This window comes from Carlito syrichta, unplaced genomic scaffold, assembly GCF_000164805.1.
Source record: "Carlito syrichta isolate Samal-C Ts95f unplaced genomic scaffold, Tarsius_syrichta-2.0.1 Scaffold315711, whole genome shotgun sequence".
Lineage (NCBI taxonomy): Eukaryota > Metazoa > Chordata > Mammalia > Primates > Tarsiidae > Carlito > Carlito syrichta.
Genome location: NW_007259807.1, coordinates 529,473 through 552,009, shown reverse-complemented (window position 1 = coordinate 552,009; position 22,537 = coordinate 529,473). Strand labels below are relative to the sequence as shown.

The 22,537-nt window shown below is 36.8% G+C and overlaps 1 protein-coding gene across 2 annotated transcripts in view; it reads left to right on the top strand.

Annotated features, from left to right (window-relative positions):
• The window catches only part of SNX2 (sorting nexin 2), a 67,099-nt gene that overhangs the window by 32,221 nt on the left and 12,341 nt on the right, over positions 1-22,537 (top strand). For both annotated transcript variants that reach the window (XM_008073177.1, XM_008073176.1), the window contains exons 3-9: positions 319-482; positions 3,239-3,305; positions 3,469-3,512; positions 5,096-5,237; positions 12,151-12,229; positions 21,336-21,411; positions 22,356-22,469. In XM_008073177.1, coding sequence (XP_008071368.1) covers positions 319-482; positions 3,239-3,305; positions 3,469-3,512; positions 5,096-5,237; positions 12,151-12,229; positions 21,336-21,411; positions 22,356-22,469 — 686 coding nt within the window. The remainder of the gene's footprint in view (positions 1-318; positions 483-3,238; positions 3,306-3,468; positions 3,513-5,095; positions 5,238-12,150; positions 12,230-21,335; positions 21,412-22,355; positions 22,470-22,537) is intronic.

The following is a 22,537-nucleotide window of genomic DNA, read 5'->3' as shown; positions in this document are numbered from 1 at the left end:
AGTATAAGATATATTACAGTTCTAAACACAAATGAATGTAGAATTATCCAAATCATTGCTTTTTCCCTAGCCTTATACCTACCACTGGTATAGGTAATTAAGCTGGTTTAATAGGATTCTTCCCAAAGCCAACAAAGTTGCAGTTGGTTTTAAAGTTATGACAAGCAACCAAGGAAAGAGTCATAACATTCTTTGTAATAATTATTTTTAAATAACATGTTTATGTTTATTTGTGAGTAGTATACAAATATTTTTTAATCCGTTTACTGCTACATAGAGAATATTGGTTCTTAACTAACTTGTTTAATTTATGTCTAGAAGCCACAGAAGAAGTGTCTTTGGACAGTCCAGAAAGGGAGCCTATCCTCTCCTCGGAACCTTCTCCTGCAGTCACACCTGTCACCCCTACTGCACTCATTGCTCCTAGAATTGAATCAAAGAGTATGTCTGCTCCTGTGATCTTTGATAGATCTAGGGAAGAGGTACAAGAAAATATTTGTATTCTAAATTAACTTGTAAATAATATTTTGTTTCCCACTCAACATCACTCTCCTGTTGGACATTCCTAGTCAAAGTCTTTCAGATATTTTGGAAAAATAGCGTTGGACTAAGGAAGTTAGGGAATTTCACCTCTCATTTTATCTCTACCACTCTACCCAGTGACCCAGACATAGCACTCACCATCGTTAAGGAGTTTGTCATTTGTAATCTTAACACTAAGATTCCTATGTTGGTCAGATAAAATTATGTATGAAAACTTTTAATCACAATAGGGTGGAGTAATTTCATTTGATAAAATAAAATTTGTGATAAATACCACTATTACTTAAAGGTTGCTATCTTGCCTTTATTTATTTATTTATTTATTTATTTATTTATTTTTGAGTTGGAGTCTCACTCTGTCGCCCAGACTGGAGTGCAGTGGCTGCTCCTGGCCACCGCAGCCTCGACCTGCTGGGCTCCGGCGATCCTTCCGCCTCAGCCTTCTGAGTAGGCGGAATTACAGGCATGCGCTACCACACCCGGCTGATTTTTTTATTTATTGTAGAGATGAGGTCTCGCTGCCCAGGCAGGTCTCGAACCCGCGGGCTCAGGCAATCCACTCACCTCAGCCTTCCAAAGGCGCGAGGTTACAGGCTGAGCCACCGAGCCCGGCTCTTGCCTTTATTTTTAAAAGGAAGGGTTGTATATCAGTTAATGATATATTCTTGTGATATGACAGTAATTTTTGATAAAGGTGAATTTGGAAACTGATAGGGATGTTGATTTTAAATAACATATTTAAAAGTCATTCATGGCCAGGCTTGGTGGCTCAGCCTACAATCCCAGGACGTTGGAAGGCTGAGGCAGTTGGATTACCTGAGCCCGTGGGTTCAAAACCAGCCCAGGCTACTTGGAAAACTGAGGCAGAAGGATCATGGGAGCCCAGCAGGTCGACACTGGGGTGGCCGTGAGTGTGCCATGGCACTCCAGCCTGGGCGACAGAGTGAGACTCCAACTCAAAAATAAATAAATAAAAGGCATTCATATAGAAATATATCATTAAAATAACCATGATTAAATAACAACTACTTACAAAAATATTATCAATATAATTTAATAATACAATATAATAATATTAAGGGAAAAAAGTAAGAATAAAAGTATACTTACCAGGTAATTCTAATATATGAGCTATAAAAACAAAATATAATGTACTGTGTCAGAATAGTGATTATTATGTTGTCAGTTGAAGGATAAGTTGTAATTGAAGGAGAACATAAGAGGACCTTCTGGGCTATAATGATGGTACTTGTTTCTGATCTAGGTTCTGGTTACAAAGATGTGTTCGCTTTGTGAATGTTTGTTGGGCTGTACCCTTACAGTTTGTATACTTTTCTGTATGTATATTATTATTTAAAAATTTTCACTTTAATGTGTTTCCACTAATGTGTATATAACAAAGCAAAACAAACCAAAAAACCTGTACAAGAAGTCAACTTTGAACAAAAAGATTATGGCTAGAAAAACTTTTCATTTAGATAGTCTTCGACTATTAATATTGCCTTGAAAAAATTGCAAAGTTTGATCATCTCTGAACTTTCTTTTAAAGAATAAGAGCTTTCCTGCAGAGCTGCTATTTGAATTGCTTATTTATAATGGCATTAAAAAGGGATTCTTTGTAGTTTCAAAGGGTTATCATGTTTTCCACTTTCTGCTTTTTCAGTGAGCTTTCTAGTAGTGCTTTCAGTGGCTTTAGGAAGAACATGTACTTATTACGTAATTAGAGAAGTTATGATACTAAAGTTGCTTTTAAGTGTAATCATTCCTCTGCTATGTAAGATTCTACTGGTGAAAATAATGACTACCTCTTGGTTATTTTTTTCTTTTTAAAAATTGTTTTGTAGAGATGAGGTCTTGCTGTGTTGCCCAGGCTGATCTCAAACTCCTGGTCTCAAGTGATCCTTACACCTCAACCTTCTAGAGTGCTAGGATTTCAGGCGTGAGCCAACTATGCTTCTCCCTTTTGGATATCAAAGAGTAGAGATATCACTTTTTAAAATGCTAACATTAAAATTAATTAAAGGCCAGGCTTGGTGGCTCAGCCTATAATCCCAGAACTTTGGGAGGCCAAGGCCAGTGGATTACCTGAGCCCACGGGTTCGGACCAGACCAGGCAACTTGGTGAGAGCCCATCTCTACAATAAATCAAAAATTAGCTGGACGTGGTAGCGCACGCCTGTAGTTCTGGCTACTTGGAAGACTGAGGCAGAAGGATTGCTGGAGCCCAGCAGGTTGATGCTGGGGTGGCCGTGAGTGTGCCACTGCACTCCAGCCTGGGTGAGGGAGTGAGACTCCAACTCAAAAAAAAAAAGATTAATTAAGCAATTAATTATTTTAATAATCTGGATCTGAAGATTGAGTATATAGAACAAAAAAATGCCACAATATTTGTACAGAAAGACTAAAACATTTTTTTCTACATCTGGGAGTTATAAAAACACAAGATTTTCTGTTCATCTCCAAGTGATGTTTTTCCTATTGTATTTGTATATTTTTTCTTTTTAACATAGTCAGGAAATGTGAAAACTTTTATTGTTTTGTTTTGTTTTTCAGAAATGGAGTGCTGAGTGGTTTTTAAAATTATTTGTTGTAACAGGTGCTCTAATAGAAGATAGATGATAAAAATTAGTTATTAGTGTTATAACATTAATATAATTAGAATCTTCCTTAGCACCAAAAAATTTATATTTTCTAGATTGAAGAGGAAACAAATGGAGATATTTTTGATATAGAAATTGGTGTTTCAGATCCAGAGAAAGTTGGTGAGTTAATATTTATTATATTTTATATCTTGTACTCCCTTTTTAATTAGTTTGGCTGATATGTGCTGCTTCTTCTCTTCACTAAATACATCGGTATAATATTCAAATGGGTTTTATTTTTAAGCATGTGATTTTTAATAGTATTGTTTTGCCTTTCTTATAGGTGATGGCATGAATGCTTACATGGCATACAGAGTCACAACAAAGGTGAGCCTTTTTTGCCTTTAAAAATATACACTCACTATGCATAATATGAATACACTACAGCAATTAAGGTGTCAGTGATGCCTGTCTTTATAAAGGTTACCGTCTAGAAAAGATTGCCAACAATTGGTTGCTGTGAATTGTGAGTGGTTTGATATGTAAGGTGTTCTTGGGACTTCCTGGGGAAAGTACTGTCTAAGCCAAGACAAAGGTTGGGGAAGTGATAGTAGGAGGAAGAAAAGGAAAGAGAACAATGCTTATTCTGATCAAAGGGATTTGCTTGTACAGAAGCCAAAAGTCAAAGCATTGTGCGTTCCAAGATCTTTAGAAAGTGATGCATGATTGAATGCTTTAGTAGTGAGCTTTCATATATTATGAACACCCATAGTATGAAGTTTGGCTGACTTCTTCCTAAGAATTAGGGTCATTAAAAAGATTCAAACAAGAGGCTTTTGTTTTGGAAAGATCTCTTTTTGGGTTTCGTGACTCATGCCTATAATCCCAGCACTTTGGGATGCTGAGGCCAGAGGATTGCCTGAGCCCGGGAGTTTGAGACCAGTCTAGACAACATGACCAGACTTCAACACTATAATTTTAAAAAAAATTAGCTGAGTGTGGTGGTTCGTACCTAAAGTCCCAGCTGAGGAGGAAGGATCACCTGAACCAGCAGGTCAAAGTTGTGGTACCCGTAATCGTACTGCTGCACTCCAGCTTGAGAGTGACAGAGTGAGACTCCGACTCCAAAAAAAGAAAGATCTCCTTGGCCTCAGTATGAGTTGGCAGGGTCAAAAGAGAGGTCATGATTTCCAGTTAAGAGTCCACTACAATTATTAAAGGATTGTATATAAGCCTTCAGATCTTAGAGAGAGAGAATATGTTGCAACAATTCTAGCTATGAGAAATAATACTTCATAATAAGGGAATGGTTTTGGAGATGAGCAAAATAAGTGGCTTCTTGAATTGTATAGGAGATAGACTCAATAGGACTTGGATGTAAGGGTAGGAGGGAAAGAAATGCCCAAGTTACTGACCATAGGGACTTTAGTTATACTAGAGAGTGATCCATGGAGAAAGGTAACATGGGAAGGGACACCATGGGGGGAGGGTGACATTTGTTAATTCATTTGATAAATATGTATTAAACACCTATCATGGTATCAGGCTATGTTGCAAGCACTGGGATATGTCAGTAAACAATATAGACAAGTGTCTTTTAAGGAACTTAGGTTCCAGAAGGAAAATATGGTGAGTTTGAATGCTGGTGAGATTTAAGTCAAGGTGTCCCTTGGACATTGGGATCAGACTGAAGCTGAAAGAGATCTGGGCCGGGTAAAGATTCAAGAATTATTAGCACAAATAGAGTAGGTAAAGTTAGTCATAAAGCAAATAATTTCTGTCCTATTGTATTTCTATAAAAAACATCTATGATTTAGGTTTTTTGGTTAGAAATCTGTATACATTGTAATTATATACTCTGCATTCTTTTGCACAGCAGATATATGTATGTTTTCAGAGTTATATATAACATTAACTTCGAAATAATTGCCTGCTGTTCGAAAATTGAAATGCCTCTTCTTCACTTGTAGACTTCTCTTTCCATGTTCAGTAAGAATGAATTTTCAGTGAAAAGAAGATTCAGTGACTTTCTTGGTTTGCACAGCAAATTGGCAAGCAAGTATTTACATGTTGGCTATATTGTGCCACCAGCTCCAGAAAAGAGTATAGTGGGTAAGCACAAACTTATTAAAAATTAATTTTTTTTTACTGTTGCTAGTTCAATTTTAAGAGTATGGGTTTATGGATTCTGTAATCATTCACTACCTATATTTCATAATATCTAGAAATACTGAATTTAAATATTTCATTCATGATAATCATTCATCAACTGAAGAATGTATAACTAATAATTTTATTCTCTGACACTTGAGGGTTTTGATTTATATAATACAGTGATGTTAAATATTGGGTCAAAATTTACAAGTTGAAAGCAGTTGAAAATCCTAACCTTTTAGGATTATTAGAATACCGTTTTACTGAGTCACACTCAGAGGATACTTATGAATTTTTTTGTTTCGTTTTGTTTTTGAGACAGGGTCTCACTCTGTTGCCAAGGCTGGGGTGCAGTGGTATAATCATAGCTCACTGCAGCCTGTAACTCCTAGGTTCAATCACTCTTCCTGCCTTGGCCTCTTGAATACCTAGGATTACAGGTGCACACTGCCAAGCCTGACTATTTTTTTTTTCTCAAAGAGATTGGGTCTCCCTATGTTGCTCAGTCTATTCTCAAACTCTTAGCCTCAGGCAGTCCTCCTGCCACGACCACTCTAAGTGCTAGGAATGCAGGCATGAGCCTCCATGCCCAGCCTAATACTATTAATACATTAACATTTTCTCTAAGGGATGGAGGTATTTGACCTTCAGCTATACATCGTCCAAAAAGAAGATTTTATTTAGCCTTGCCTCATATAAGAATTATTTAAACCTTATTTCAGTCTATTTTGTACCTCAGTTTACCATTCCAAATCATTTCTACTTGTGTAAGCAATATAAGTCTTAAGAAAATGCAGAAAATTACAAAAGTGGAGGAAACCATGGTCCACCACAAAATGACATCTGTCAATCTTTAAAATTTTTGTAGTATTTTTTCAATCATAGGCTTTTATATACCTTTTCTTCATACATACATTATTATTCTGAAAGATATCTAAAGTTAATTTTGCTAGAATTGTTTTTTTCTTTAAAAACATTTTTAAAAATTTTTTTTGTATAAAGATAGGATCTTACCATGTTGCCCAGAGTCGTCTCAAACTCCTGGCCTCAAGTGAGCCTTCCATCTTGTCCTCTCAAGTGCTAGGATTACAGGCATAAGCCACTGTGCTTGGTTGAATTCTGCTGATTTTTAAATTATTGTTTAGTTTTTTAAAATATTTTATTTGGAAAGCAATTTTATTGGTACCTGTTATGACTTTAAAATCTAATATATTTAGATGAATTTATTATTTTTTTTTAATTCAGATATCTTAGTTAAGCAATTCTTCAACTTTTTTTTAATCTCGAGCCCCTTTGTATTCTTAAAGTTTATTGAGGCCTCTAAAGAACTTTTACTGATATGGGCTATCTCCGTTGACATTTACTGTATTCAAAAATATTTTAAAATTTTTATTTATTAATTCACTTAAAAATAAAAGTAAACTCATTATATGTTAACATTTTTTTTTTTTTTTGAGTTGGAGTCTCACTGTGTTGCCCAGGCTGGAGTGTAGTGGCACACTCACAACCACCACAGCCTCGACTTTCTGGGCTCAGGCTATACTTCTGCCTCAGCCTTCCAAGTAACTGGAACTATAGGCACGCACCACCATGCCTGGCTAACTTTTTAATTTTATTGTAGGGATGGGGTCTCGCCAAGTTGCCCAGGCTGGTCTTGAACCTGTGGGCTCAGGTCATCCTCTCATCTCGTCCTACCAAAGTACTGGGATTATAGGCATGAGCCACCACACCCGGCCTCACATGTTAACAATTTTTAAAATGATTTTTATAAGACAAAAAACTTTAATAATAAGGACAGCTTGCTTTTTTTTCTTTTCCGTTTTTTGCAAATCTAAATTCTGGTTTAATAGAAAATAGCTGTATATATATATTTTTTTGTTTAGTCAGATTTTTCCTCTGTCGGCTAGGCTGGAGTGCAGTGGCATTCTCACAACCACCACAACCTCAACCTGCTGGGCTCAGGCAATCCTTCTGCCTCAGTCTTCCAATTAGCTGGAACTATAGGTGCCTGCTACCACTCCTGGCTAGTTTTTTGATTTATTGTAGCGATGAGGTCTCGCCAAGTTGCCCAAGCTGGTCTGAAACCCTGGACTCAGGCAATCCTCTCGCCTCTGCCTCCCAAAGTGCTGAGATTACAGGCTTGAGCCACCACGCCCAGCCACAATAGTTGTACTCTTATATCTACTGCACTCAATTTGTTATGATACAACATATCATATAAGCTTTGTAAAACTACACTGAACACTCATGAAATTATGAGAATAAAAAAGGCAAATCATAGCATAGTATTATTATGAAAAAAGACTTTGGAATCCCCCTCACCCAAAGGTTCTTTGAAACTCTCTAGGTAACCTGAAGTATATTTAAGAACTTCTAATCTAGTTAATAATCTTATTTATCTCTACTCTAAATTGCTACAGTGGTATCTCTTGGCATCCTATTATTTGTATAGAGAACTTATATTTTGTTTATCATAAATTGCTCTGTTGCCCAGACTAGAGTGCAGTGGTATGATTATAGCTCACTGCAACCTCAAACTCCTCAGTTCAAGTGGTCCTTTCACCTCAGCCTCCCAAAACACTGCGATTACAGGCATGAGCCACCGCACCAGGCCTTGTTTATTATTAATATCTTTTTTCTTTGACTTTGCCATGTAACATTTTTACATCCCAAAAGAGGTAAAGCAACATAATATTTTTTCTCATTTTGGTGACTAAATATGCTAGTTTTATTGTTTGTTTTTCTTTTTTTCAGTTGGAGTCTCACTCTGTTGCCCAGGCTGGAGTGCAGTGGCACACTCATAACCACCCCAGCGGCGACCTGCTGGACTCCAGCGATCTTTCCACCTCAGCCTTCCAAGTAGCCTTGACCTGCTGGGCTCAGATGATCCTTCTGTCTCAGCCTTCCAGTTAGTTGGAACTACAGGCACACACTACCACACCTGGCTAGTTTTTTTTGTTTATTGTAGATATGAGGTCTAGCCAAGTTGCCCAGGCTGGTCTCGAACCCCTGAACTCAGGCTGTTCTCTCACTTTGGCCTCCCAAAGTACTGGGATTACAGGCTTGAACCTCTGCACCTGGCCTAAATATGCTAGTTTATCCTTACATGTTAACCAATGAACAAAATTTAAAAACTAGATCCTAATGGGCAAGACCATTATGTTTCCAACTGATTTTTTTTGTCTTAATATTCTTCACCCTTCCACAAATGATTGCAATATAATAAATAGCATGTTAATTCAAAGTAGAAGTTAGAAACTAAATCCTAAGAGCATCCCTTTCTGTTTTTATTCTGACAGTCCCAAATGGTAATAAGTGACAGTGACACAGTTGTGTTTTCATTTCTTTTTTCTTTTTTTTTAAGAAAGTAGGATTTATTAAGAAGACAGAAAAGTTCCCACAGTGGGAGGGGACCTGAAAGAGGTTGCCCAGTTGTGGTTATTAAATTATAAAACTGTTGATTAAATGATAGGAATATGAGCATTCTTTTATCTAATGTTCACAACAGCTTTATAAGGTTAATTTATCATTCTCTTTGTTAGGCGCAGAAACTAAGGCTAATCAAGGTTATATAACATGCTCCAAGTAATACAACTACTAAGTGGCAGCACTGAACTTTGAGTGCAGGCTTTTTTTAAAAATCAGAATCTCATCATCCAGGCTGGAGTGCAGTGGCATGCTCATGGCCACCGCACCTTCAACCTGCTGGTTTGAGGTGATCCTTCCACCTCAGCCTCGTAAGTAGCTGGAACCACAGGCATGCGCCACTACATCCAACCGATTTCCTTATTTATTGTAGAGATGAGATCTCACCATTTTGCTCAGGCTGGTCTCAAACACCTGAGCTCATGCAGTCCTCTCGCCTCTGCCTCCCAAAGTGCTGAGATTGCAGGCGCGAGCTACCATACCCAGCTTTGAGTGCAGGCTCTCTTACTCCAGAGCCTGTGCTCTTAACCACTGTGCTAGTCTGTATCCTAATTTTGATATAGTTATTTCAATACAATTATAGTTTGCCTTTTTTTTAATCCAAAATAGAAAGCGCTCCAGTTTTTAAAAATAACTTAATACTATTAATATATTGTAGAGTTGTCTAAAATACATTTAAAATGGATCACATTGTTTAAAAATTGTTTTTATACCACAATTCCAAAAAGGATTTCTGGCAACTACATGTAATACAGTTACAAAATATGTAGAGAAAGAAATTAGTAGGAAAAATAAGTTAAGTATAGTCAAACAGTAATATGAAGCAAAGCGAAACAGTTTTCTCAAAATATATGCGTAAAGTCCTGAACAGTTATTTAAGGTGGGTGACAAATTGGTCTTTGAACTTTCTGGCAGTCAACCAAGTAGAGAAGCAATCATTTATAAACTTTATGTAGCCCTTAAAATTTTTAAGTAAAAATGAATGCATCATCTAAGAAAAATTTAAGACATGGGAGTCCCTTTTCATTACATAGCTGGTAGTTTTCAGATAACTTACACTTATAGTGGGATGAGTGTAGTCACTTTTTATCTTTGCTGAGAAGCTTATAACTGCCACTGAAGGAAGACCAGTTTTCATTAGCACTATGCTGTTACTATTTTAGTAGGCCCTTACATGACTTCAAAGCACTATCTCAGGTAAATTATTAGAAAAGAACAACAAAGTTGAAAAGTTTTAAAAATTAACTGAGCTAGGTGTGGTGGCTCACACCTTTAATTCCACAACTTTGGGAGGCAGAGACAAAAGGACTGCCTGAGCCCAGAGGTTTGAGACTAGCTTGGGCAACTTGGCACAAGACCTTGTCTCTACAATAAATTAAAAAATCAGCCAGGCATGGTGGCATGCGCCTTTAGTTCCAGCTACTTAAAAGACTGAGGCAGAAGGATCACCTGAACCCGGCTGGCCAAGGCTGCAGTAGCCATGATCATACCACTTCACTCCAGCTTGGGCAACAGAGTGAGACTCCAAGTTAAAAAAAAAAAAAAAAAAAAAAAGTTAACTGGTTAGTGTAAGTTGTTTGGAGTCGTTTTTTTTGTTTTGGTTTGGTTTTTTGGTTCTAATGGTTACCTCTAGGAAATGTCATAAGTAGAAGATCTTTCACTTAAGTAAAGAAGTACATAGCAGTCAGGTTCTTTTCCGGGAATCAAGATATGTGAAATAATTCACATCCAGCAGTCCAGTCAGGATAGATAATTTTAGATATCTGAGTTTTCCTTTGCGAACCATTGTATTTCAGTGGAATTTTGTTAAACAAAACATTAACTATTCACCAGATATACTAGCTTGAAGAATTCATGATTTTACATAATCAATTGTTTTAAAGCTTTATTGAGATGTAATTTACGTTCATAATTCATCCATTTGAAGTGTAAAATTCAGAGACTTTTTTTCATACTCAGGGTTGTACATATATAATCACAATCAGTTTTAGAATATTTTTATTATCCCATAAAGAACCCCAGCACCCCTTAGCCATCATCCCCTAGTTTCCTCATTAACTTGCTTTCTCTATAGATTTGCTTATTCTAGACATTTCACAAAAAGAGAATCATGCAGTATAAGGTCCTTTGTGACAGGCTTCCTCCATTTAGCATTATATTTTCAAGGTTCTTCCATGTTGTAGCATGTATCAGTACTTCATTTCCACAGAATACATTTTTGAAATAAAAAGAGCAGGGGAATAGAAGAGAAAAATATGCAGCCTAAAGTTTATATTGCCCATATAGAAATGATTAGCATGACTTTTCTTTTTTAAATTTGAAGTATTATAAATGATTTTGTGAAAGAACTTTTTCTCTAAAAAACAAACAATTATAAAACCAGCTATGATATAAATAAACAAGAACATATTCTAGCTAGGCGTGGTGGCGCTTGCCTATAGTTCTAGCTACTTGGAAGAGTGAGGCAGAAGGATCACCTGAGCCCAGCAGGTTGAGGCTACAGTGGCTGTGATAGTGCCACTGCATTCCAGCCTGGGTGACAGAGTGTAACTCCAACTCAAAAAAAAAAGGAACATGTACTTAGAATCTGTACAACAGAAAGCATTTAACAAATTCCTGAGTTACAGTTACTTTTATTTTTGTCATTCCTAAAGTAAAGAACTTTAATTATTGCTCATAAGAAATGAAAATGTTGACTGGGCACAGTGACTCATGTCTGTAATCCCAGTATTTTGGAGGCCAAGGTGGGAGGATCGCTTGAGCCCAGGAGTTTGACACTCACTAGCTAGGACAACACAATGAGACCTCATTTCTGCATAAAATTAGCCAGGCATGGTACCATGTGCCTGTAGTCCCAACTACTTGAAAGACTGAGGCAAAAGGAGTGCCTGAGCCCCGCAGTTCGAGGCTGAGGTGAGCTGTGACTATACCTACTGTACTCCAGCATGGCAGCAGCAGAGTGAGACCCCCAACTCAAAAAAGAAAGAGAGAAAGAAGCGGGGAGAAGAGGAGGAGAGATGTTGAATGAGCTTAAATATATTGATTTGAAATTCGTTATGCATATCAAATTGCAAACACATTTTAATTTATGAACAATGTAAAATAAAACCAGGGATCTTTTTAATGTAAGCGTTTATATAAACAAACAGTGTGGGTCAGAAAGCTACAAACACAGATCAATTTTTGTTTTATCTGTTCTCTCATATTATAAGTATTTACCAAGCAAAGATGTTAACATTTTGTAAGATCTAATTCCTCAAAAGATAAGTAAGTAAGTAAGATACCAGTTACAAGGTTTTTTTTGGTTTTTAAGTAAGATACCAGTTACAAGTTTAGGAGCTTTTCGGTTCATTTCAAACTCAGAGTCTATTTTAAATTATGAAGAAATGGTTATAAAAGACTTTTAATATAAAATCATCATGAATCTCATTCACCTTCTTCAAAGGTATGACCAAGGTCAAAGTGGGCAAAGAAGATTCATCATCCACCGAGTTTGTAGAAAAACGGAGAGCAGCTCTTGAAAGGTAATTCTTGACAACTGTACTTTATTATTGTCATGTTTGTACATTAGTAATATAAATCTAATTCCATTATATATACAACTGTGTTTTAACTAGTTTTCAGGAGCCACTTGATATCTCTTAAGACTGCTATAGCCGGGCTGGTGGCTCAGCCTGTAATCCCAGCACTTTGGGAGGCCGAGGAGAGTGGATTGCCAGAGCCCGCAGGTTCAATACCCACCTGGGCAACTTGGCGAGGTCTCGTCTCTACAATAAATCAAAAATTAACTGGTCGTGGTAGCGCGCATCTGTAGTTTCAGCACTTGGTAGGCTGAGGCAGAAGGATCACTGGAGCCCAGCATGTCAAGGCTGCGGTGGCCAGGAGTGTGCCACTGCACTCCAGTCTGGGTAACAGCAAGACTCCAACTCAAAAGAAAAAAAAAAAAAGACTGCTGTAAACTTTTGTTAAAAAATTGCTTCTTTCTACATCACAATACTGTATGCTTGTTTTCTTTTTATTGATCCTCATTAATATTCTAATGAAGTAGCACCTATTTTTAAGTCATATGCTACAAGCAGGAATATAAAGGCATAAGTCTGTTGGGGATAGAATTATAGATGTAGTCACCAAGAGCACTAAGAAACTGCTAAACTTGAAAAGAAACCACCATGCAAGTTGTGAATGAGACAAAAGAGTTGATAAAAATGTTTGAACAGAAATAATTCCACTTTGATATTACTTATGTTTTTAGGAAGTTATACCATATTCATCTACTTTATTGGACAATATAGCTAATTATAGTTTATCTACATTGTTTTTTTTTTGAGGTAGATTACTTGGTACAAACATCATTAAATACAATGAGGAATGCAATTTGTGCCCACTCATCTTTGTATAATTGATTTTTACTTGAATGTACAAAAATATTAGGCATTGCTTGAGTTGATTGTATATAGTTGACCCTCTGTATCTCTTGGTTCCACATCTGTGGCTTCATCCATTTGCAGATGGAGAATACTTGAAAAAACAAAAAGCATTTGTACTGAACATGTACAGAAATTTTTTGTCATTATTCCCTAAACAATACAGTATAACAACTATTTACATAGCATTTATATTATATTAAGTATTATAAGTAGTTTAGAGATGGTTTAAAGTATATGGGAGGATATGCATAGTTTATATGTGAATACTGCACTTTTTTTTTTTTTTTTTTTTAAGTTAGAGTCTTACTCTGTCACCCAGGCCGGAGTGCAGTGAGTCACCCACAGCCAATGCAGCCTCAACCTGCTGGGCTCAGGCAATCCTTCTGCTTCAGCCTTCCAAATAGCTGGAACCACAGGCATGTGCCACTATATACCCAGCTAATTTTTTGATTTATTGTAGAGACAAGTTCTTGCCAAGTTGCCCAGACTAGTTTCAAACCCCTGGGCTCAGGCAATCCTTTCGCCTCAGCTTCCCAAAGTGCTGGGATTACAGGCGTGATCCACTGTGCCCGCCCTATACTACACATTTTATAACAAGAATTTGAGCATCTGCAGATTTGGGTCCACAGGAGGTTATAGGACCAGTTCTCCATGGATACAGAGGGACTGTACTGAAAGACTAATATATGTACTCTGTCTTCTTTTATAGTACATTTCCTACAACTTTGAAAACTATAGGAAGACTAAGAAAGAAACTAAGACATTGTAGCAGACTAAAAGGGAAATGGATGAATGGAATCCCACTCCCAGAATCTTAACTTTTATTCCTTCTTTGCTCTGCTAAAAATGTGAGAAAACAAATTTAAAATGATCTTAAAGCACCTAAACTTGAAACACTTTCTAAGTTAATTTCATAGTTTTTTTTTTTTTTGGTTTGCTCTTTTTTTTTCTCTTTTGACTTAAATTCAGTGATGGGATGGATAGTACAGGTTTTGGGGGCAGTACATACTTCTCCAGGTGGCAGATTATTTTTTAAAACTATGTTTAGGAGGAATTATTTCTCATTCTTAGTAGTAAATTGTTCACATTTTAAGGAAATACCATAGTAAAGTAAGATTTGAACAATATGCAGTAAGAAAAACTTAAGACTCTGCAGTTTTATAAAAGACTTAAAAGATGGGATTACGTCTGTGAGAACTAGCAATCTCCCAGGAAAAGGATTTAAATCACGTTAAGAGAAGTTTAGGTTAGGTGTTTGAATTGATTCTGTTGTAAAAAGAGGTCATAGACTGAATATTTTTAAACATAAAGGTAGATAATGCTCTGCCTTGATTTCACTTAGTCCTTCCTGAAAATGTAATAACCATGACCCTTTGAGAGACCTTTCAAGTCTTATTTTTCTATGAGTAAATTTGAAATATTTCAGATGGCATGCTTGATAAGGCACTTAATGAAGATTTATTGTACCAAGGACATATAATTTGATTCTACAGTCACCTTTCTTCTAACTTGACTGCATTGCATAGTACTGACTGTATCTTCATGCAATATGAAACAGGGAGCAGCTTGTTGAGGAAATATTGAAACTTGACCCAGGGTGTAATGTTACCTGTTAAATTATACCTTAATGGGATTTGCGATAGAAAAAAGCAGTATAGTATGAGAGAAAAGTTTATTTTTAATTAGGAAAAAGATTAAAGAAAATATAAATGTAAAAGGATCTAGAATGATTTGTTTAGTTTTCATTTAATCATAATTTTCCCATCCCAACCCATATTAATTGGCTTCTGTCCATATTTGTTTTTTTAATCTGTACAAGATTTTAAAACTGCATTTTAATTATCCTTTCATATAGCCAGCTTTTCTAAAGTGGTTTCTTTCTTTTTCTTAAACTTTAACATTAGAACAGCTGTATCTGATACCCAACCTAGTTGGATCTGGTGGGTCAGGGAAGTATTTCTCTTAGTGTTACTTTATTTAATACTATGATATTTATCCACTTATTTATTTGTTCAACATAGGGAATCCAGATTGCTATCTTGAACAAAAGGATAAACATCTGGTATTAAAAGCTAGGAAGAAGAAAGGAGTAGTTAAGTACTCCCCTATGTCACACTTAGTAAAGTAAGCAGAAACTACTTCTAGTTGAAAATATTCCTGGCCAGGTGCTTAAAAGTTTACTGAACGTGGTGGCGCATGCTTGTAGTCCCAGCTACTTGGGAGGCTGAGGTGACAGGATCACCTGAGCCCAGGAGGTTGAGTGTACTGTGAGCTTTGATCACACCAGTACACTCCAGCCTCAGCAACAGAGTGAGACCTCAACTCAGAAAAAAAGCAAGTTTCCCTAAGATCACTTGCTTGATTTTCTTGAGAGTGCTTCACATCTTAAGATCATATGAGTTTATTTTATAGATAAGGATACACTTGTACAAATATAAAATGAGAAATTTAGAGGAGCATGATAATAGTACATAAGATTTAGAAACCCTTTTCATTTGAAACCTGCGATACTCTACACTTTCTGTGTGACCTTGGGCAAGTTACTTAAATGAATTTTTTAAAGTATATCGGTTAGGGTTATGTTAATGTGAAGCATCTAAAAACTCAACTAGCCTAAACAATTAAGATTAATTAATCCACTCTTTCATGTCAGGGAGTTTGGAGTAGGCAACTGTTTGGGCTTATATCATTCATCAGGAAATTCTGTTGCTTCCTTCTGATATCTGAGATATCTCACCACCCTACTGACTACTAGTCCAAAAACCTTAATTAGCTGCAATGACCTAATTAGTGTCCCTGCTTCCATTCACGGCACTTCTGCTCTTTTTAAATATAGCAGTTAGTGTAGACTTTTTAAAACATAGATCATATTAATCCCTTCTCATTTTACTCAATAAAAAGCTAGAGTCCTTAAAATGGACTACAAGGGAACATGACCCGCACCCTTTCCTCATTTATCCATTCGATCGCGTATCCTCCTTGATCTCTGCGTTAGACCAGACTGTCCTTTTTTGCTCCTTCTCGAACATTTTCAAATTCCTGCTTCCTCTGCCTAGAATGCTTTGTTCCAAGGTTCCCTGCATGGCTAATTCTCATTCCTGTTTTAAGTTCAGGTATTCAGATACCACTTTTCCAGTGAAGCCTATTCTGATCACTGGCTTAAATCTGACCTTATTGTATTCAAATTGCCACCAACCACATCTTTTTTTTTTTTCTTAAGTTGGAGTCTACTCTGTCACCCAGGCTGGAGTGCAGTGGCACACTGCTCATGGCCACTGCAGCCTCAACTTGCTGGGTTTAGGTGATCCTTCCGCCTCAGCCTTCCAAGTACCTGGAATTACAGGCATGCACCACCACATCCAGCTAATTTTTTGATTTATTGTAGAGATGAGGTTTGCACCAAATTGCTCAGACTGGTCTCAAACCCATGGGCTCAGGCAGTCCTCTCACCTTTGCCTCCCAAAGTGCTGGAATTATAGGTGTGAGCCACCACACCTGGCCTATCAACCACATCTTAAACACTTCGTCCCATTTACCTCATTGTTCTGTCTTTTTTTCCACAACCTTAATCACCTTTTCACATGGTGAACGCTTTTCACATACTACATAATTTTATGTTTATGTATATTAATTTATTGTCTACCTTCTTATACTATAATAGAACGTAAGCGTCACCAGGAAGAGATCTTGATCTCTCTTGCTCACTGATGTAGTCTAAGTACTCAAAACAGTGCCTGATATGTTATAAGAGCTCAATAAATATTTGTTGAATGAACAGATGAATATCACTTGGGACCTGGGCTCTTTCTGCCTTCTATTCTCTCATTATTTTGAGTTTTAAGCTAGAAGAAATATTTTTAACTTTGTTACTCACAAGCATCTTATATAACCTGATTTATCTTGTTTTGTTTTTAATAAGTAAATAGGAATTTGAAAGCCCTACGTGATTTCTTCATCTGAAACTTGGAACAAATCTGAAGAACAATTACCAACCACCTCTTACTGAGTCTAATACTTTTATCAGTTCCATTATGTCTTTGATTTCCATCTTCCTTCAGTGTTTCTCTTTTCCCCCATACCTCTTTTCATGTCTTCTTCCTACGCTTTTCCCCCCTGCTTATTCTATATTCCTTTGTATTTCTTCCTTTGTATTTCTACAACCCTGGTCTTAATTCTGAATTTGTGTATATTTATAAACATTTTAATATACAGTCATGTTTCTATTCTTAATTTTAACATGTGAGCTTTATATATACTCAAGTTAGTTGCTCTGTACTTCTACGCAACCCTTAAGAAGGAAAGTTTTACTGTCTTTTTCTAGATTATCATTTTTCTTTTCCTTTCTTTTTTTTTTGTTGCAGATTTGACTCCTTGAAAGTGCATTATCACAATGTTGACTTTGTAAACATTGTGCTTGTACATAAAAATGAAACTTTCTCAATAAATGAAGAGATGCCCTCTTTGTATGTCTGTATTTGTGAAGATAAAATGTTTTGAGAGCTCTGCCCTTTGGGCAACTGCATATGCAGTAATGACCATTGAGGTTTTTGATGATCTTGTCAAAAGACTTAGGTTGTCTGTCATGGTATTTCAGATGATCAATTGTAGACCTTGGTGGAACCACCAAATATGTTTGAGTCTCACTCCCAGCGAGGCGTCCAGAATGTTAGGTCAGGCCTGTTGAGGGTATGGGTATGTGATGTGTGATCTGATATCTTGTGAGAGATGCAAAGAATTAGACAGAAGTTAGATTAGAAAATATAGTTTATTTAAAAACTAAATTAGGGCCAGGTGCAGTGGCTCATGTCTGTAATCCCAATACTTTGGGAGGCCAAGGTGAGGGAATTGCCTGAGTTCACAGGTTCGAGACCAACCTGAGCAACTTGGTGAGACCTCACTTCTACAATAAATCAAAAACTTAGCTGAGCGTGGTGGTGTGTGCCTGTAGTTCCAGCTACTTGGAAGGCTTGAGGTGGAAGGATCACCTGAGCCTAGCAGGTTGAGGCTGCAGTGGTCGTTGAGTGTACCATTGCACTCCAACCTGGGTGACAGAGTGAAATTCCAGCTCAGGAAAAAAAAACAACACCTAAATTAGAAAGAGAGAGAGAGAGAAGATTCACCTTTCCAAGGAAGGAGAGGGGGTCAGAGCTTAGGAAAGCATGTCCTGGCCATAGCTCAAAAGAGCACATAACCACACCATAGCTTAGCAAGGCAGTGGCCCTAGAATATCATTTTTTCAAAGTTGATTCCTCAGAATGCTAATATATAGCAAGGATGAAAAAAGGGATCTGTAGTCAAATGAGTTTTAACATAGGGTTTACAAAGTTAAACTAGGTTTATTTCCTGTAGGAGTTTTCACACACAGTCCTTAATTTAATGCTGTTCAATATGAATCCTAAAGAGAGGAATACATATATCTATCAAACTTCCTTGATTATAGAATCAGTCTTTTTCATGTAGTATTATGCGGAACTCACTTTGGAAAGCTATTTTAGAATATGACATTCGTCGTTTTCACTTTGGTCTGAAATATTGGAATCTTTCTTAAACGTTAGGTCCTAGATGTTTTATCTTCCTTCCTGCTTGTTTTTGTTTTGTTTTGTTTTGTTTTTACAAATATCTAAGTCCCTGCTGTTACCCAGCTGTTGTGGGCACTAAGATGAACAAATTATGCAAACTACCGCCACCCCACTGCTCAACCTAAACAGCTAAATAACTTACCTAATAGTTTTGGGAGAATTTCAGTGTTTAAGTTGTCAAATTCCAGTGGAAAAACATTTCTTAAATTTGCAGGATTAGTGTTCTTGCTGTATCTTTTTCTTTTTGACTTCATAATATAGGCAGCAAATATATATATTTTTAAACCACAGCGTAGATTGTATAGCACATATCTATTACATGCTCTGTTTCTAATATAATTGCTTTTTATATTGACTACTGACTTAAGTTTAATATGGTATGTATTTTATTTAAATGTATTAAAATGGAAGGTAATATTTAAACACTGATAAAAAATAGTCATTGACCATTGTATAGAATTTGACTTTAGAGAAGTTTATCAGTTTTTTTAAGATACTTTATTAATTTTAGGCATATTTCATAATCTTATAAAAAGACAGGGAAAATTACTGACTAAAGAAATAGAACAAATATATATTAATTGTGAGATAAAATATTATCAAAATATTACTGCATATAGTCATTAATCTAGGGAAAGATAGCAGGTTTTTTTTTTTAAATGGGGGACTGGGCACAGTGACTCAAACCTTTATCCCAGCACTTTGGAAGACCAGAGTGAGGGGATTGCCTGAGCCCACGGGTTCAAGGCTGCCTGGGCAACTTGGCGAGACCTCATCTCTAAAGTAAATCAAAAATGAGCCAGGTGTGATAGTGTACTTGTAGTTCCAGCTATTTGGAAGGCTGAGGTGAAAAGATCGCCAAAGCCCAGCAGGTTGACGCTGGGGTGGACGTGAGTGTACCATGGTACTCCAACTCAAAAATATATATATATTATCAGACATGATTTCATAAAAAGAAATAAAGTCAATTATTTGATGATTCTTGATTACTCACCTAATTCCTTTTTTTTTTTTTTGAGTTGGAGTCTCACTCTGTCACTCAGACTGGAGTGCAGTGGCCACTCTCGGCCACCACAGCCTCAACCTGCTGGGCTCCAACCTCAGCCTTCCAAGTAGCTGGAACTACAGGTGCGCACTACCACGCCTGGCTAGTTTTTGATTTATTGTAGAAACGAGGTCTCACCAAGCTGCCCGGGTGGGTCTCAAACCCACGGGCTCAGCCAATTCACTCAGCTCAGCCTCCCGAAGCACGGGATTACAGGCTGAGCCACTGAGCCAGGCTTCCTTTTTTTTGGGTTGTAGTCTCACTCCTTCATTCAGGTGGGAGTGCAGTGGCACACTTACAGCCACTGAAGTCTCTCTTCGCTAGGTTCAGGCAGTCCTTCTGCCTCAGCCTTCCAAGTAACCGAAACAATAGCCGTGCACTACCATGCTCAGCTAATTTTTGGATTTATTTTAGCAATGAAGTCTCACCAAGTTGCCCAGGCTGGTCTCGAACCTGTGGACTCAGGCAATCCCCTCACTTTGTCCTCTCAAAGTGCTGGAATTACATACAGGCTTGAGCCACGTCACTGGGCCTGACTGATATTATTATGGATGAGAGGCAAATGTGAGCTTTTCTAATAAAGAAAAATGACTGAAGTTAGGCAAAAAAAATTTTTTTTTTTTTTTGAGTTGGAGTCTCACTCTGTCACGCAAACTGGAGTGCAGTGGCCGCTCCCGGCCACCGCAGCCTCGACCTGATGGGCTCCGGCTATCCTTGCGCCTCAGCCTTCCAAGTAGCTGGAACTACAGGCGCGTGCTACCATGCCCAGTTAATTTTTTTGATTTTATTGTAGAGATGAGGTCTCACCAAGTTGCCCAGGGGGTCTCGAACCCACGGGCTCGAGCAGTCCACTCACCTTAGCCTCCCAAAAGCGCGGGATTACAGGCTGAGCCACTGAGCCTGACTAGTCAAATTATTTTATAATGGTGTTTCTCTTTACTTTTTTATTCTTATGTTATCATATTTAGATAAGACATTTACCAAAAATAGCAAAACCTTAAAGAGATAAATATTGAAGAAGTTCCATTGAAGAGGTGTGTGTCGGGGGGGAAGAACTATTGAAGAAATTTGGTCCTTGTCCAATGAGGACCAAAGCTAATTATGATCATTTAAATATGCTGACAAGCAAAAAAACTGGTAGACTCTCCCCCATTTTGGTAATAATTTAAAACTTGGTTAAATGAAGTATAAATAGTAATATGTTTCTTAGAACTCTCAAATTATAACTGGGAACATACTGACTCCACCCAAAGATAATATTATTCCATAAGCTCACATATCCCTTTACAACTTGTAATACTTTGCAGTGAGATGTTTGGTAAGTTTTTTAACTTCTTCCTACTTCCACTTCATGTCATTTCTCTTTTGTATAATTATGAAATGTGGGTAGTGTATCAGTTTTCAAAAGATGAACAAAAAACTTTTTACTTCTTGCTGTAAGAGTCTAAATAATGAGTAATTACAGTGAGGGCAGACTAATAGGCAAACTGAGGATACCTTTGTACCTAATTTTTTTATTTTTTATGAAATACAATTTAAGATGCTACTGATAAAGGAGCAACTTTACTCTTAAATCTAGGTATCTTCAAAGAACAGTAAAACATCCAACTTTACTACAGGATCCTGATTTAAGGCAGTTCTTGGAAAGTTCAGAGGTATTATTTCTAATTTAAATTTTTGTATGTCTTTTTCATTATTTGTCATTGTGATAATTTATGTAAGACTAGAAATATGGTAGATAATTGGATTAAGTGATAGAATAAAACAGTGATTTGAGGTTTTGGGGGGTTTTTTTGCTTAATGCTTTAATCACTAAATTACTAGCAATCTTCTTTGCATTGACATTTGTAGGATGATCAGTTTCTGTCATGAAAATTTAAAACCATATTTAAGAGAATGATTTATAAATAATTAACTCTGAATGTCTTAAATTGTTGCTTAGGCTTCATGTTGAAGTAAATTCATTCAGATCTTATATTAGATAAAGTTGAATGTGTGTTTGTGTGTCTACATTCTTATATCCTTTTTAAGGTTTTGAAATGCAAATTTGTGACTTGAAAGAGACTAAATTATAACCATGCTACTCTTTATATTTGAGATGCTTGGCACATTTGGGGCTCCTGAGAACATTTTAGAGTTCTAGTTTGAGGTTTTGGATTTTTTTCCTAATGTACTTGAGTCCTAGAATTTTTAAAAAACTTAAAACCACACAATCCTAACTGAGCATAAAGAGATTTTTCTCAAGACTTTCTTTTTTCTTATAAACAGTGTATTTCTGTTAGCAAACAGGTGGCCATTGTTAGGGTGCTTGACAATTTCTTAATATATTTTGACAAACAGGGTGTTTGTTCCATCTAAATGTAAACGTGCAGAAGAAAGGCAAATGGAAAGTCTATTTTTTAAGTTTTCCTTTGAGAATGTACAAGTAGTATGTTTGAGAAATTAGATCTCGCTGTTGAAATGTATGAGAGTGAAGAAAATACAACCTCCTTTTCCTTTTTATTTTTTTATTTTGGGAGAAGGGGGGTCGCTTTTGTGCCCAGTTAAACCTCCAGGCTTTTAACCGGTTTGTTTGCCCTTATTTGTCATTCAATTCCAGCTGCCTAGAGCAGTTAATACACAGGCTCTGAGTGGAGCAGGAATATTGAGGATGGTGAACAAGGCTGCCGACGCTGTCAACAAAATGACAATCAAGATGAATGAATCGGATGCAGTAAGAGCTGATTTTTCGACTTGAATAATGAGATGAATTAATGAACCCAACAATTGCATTTTAAAGCT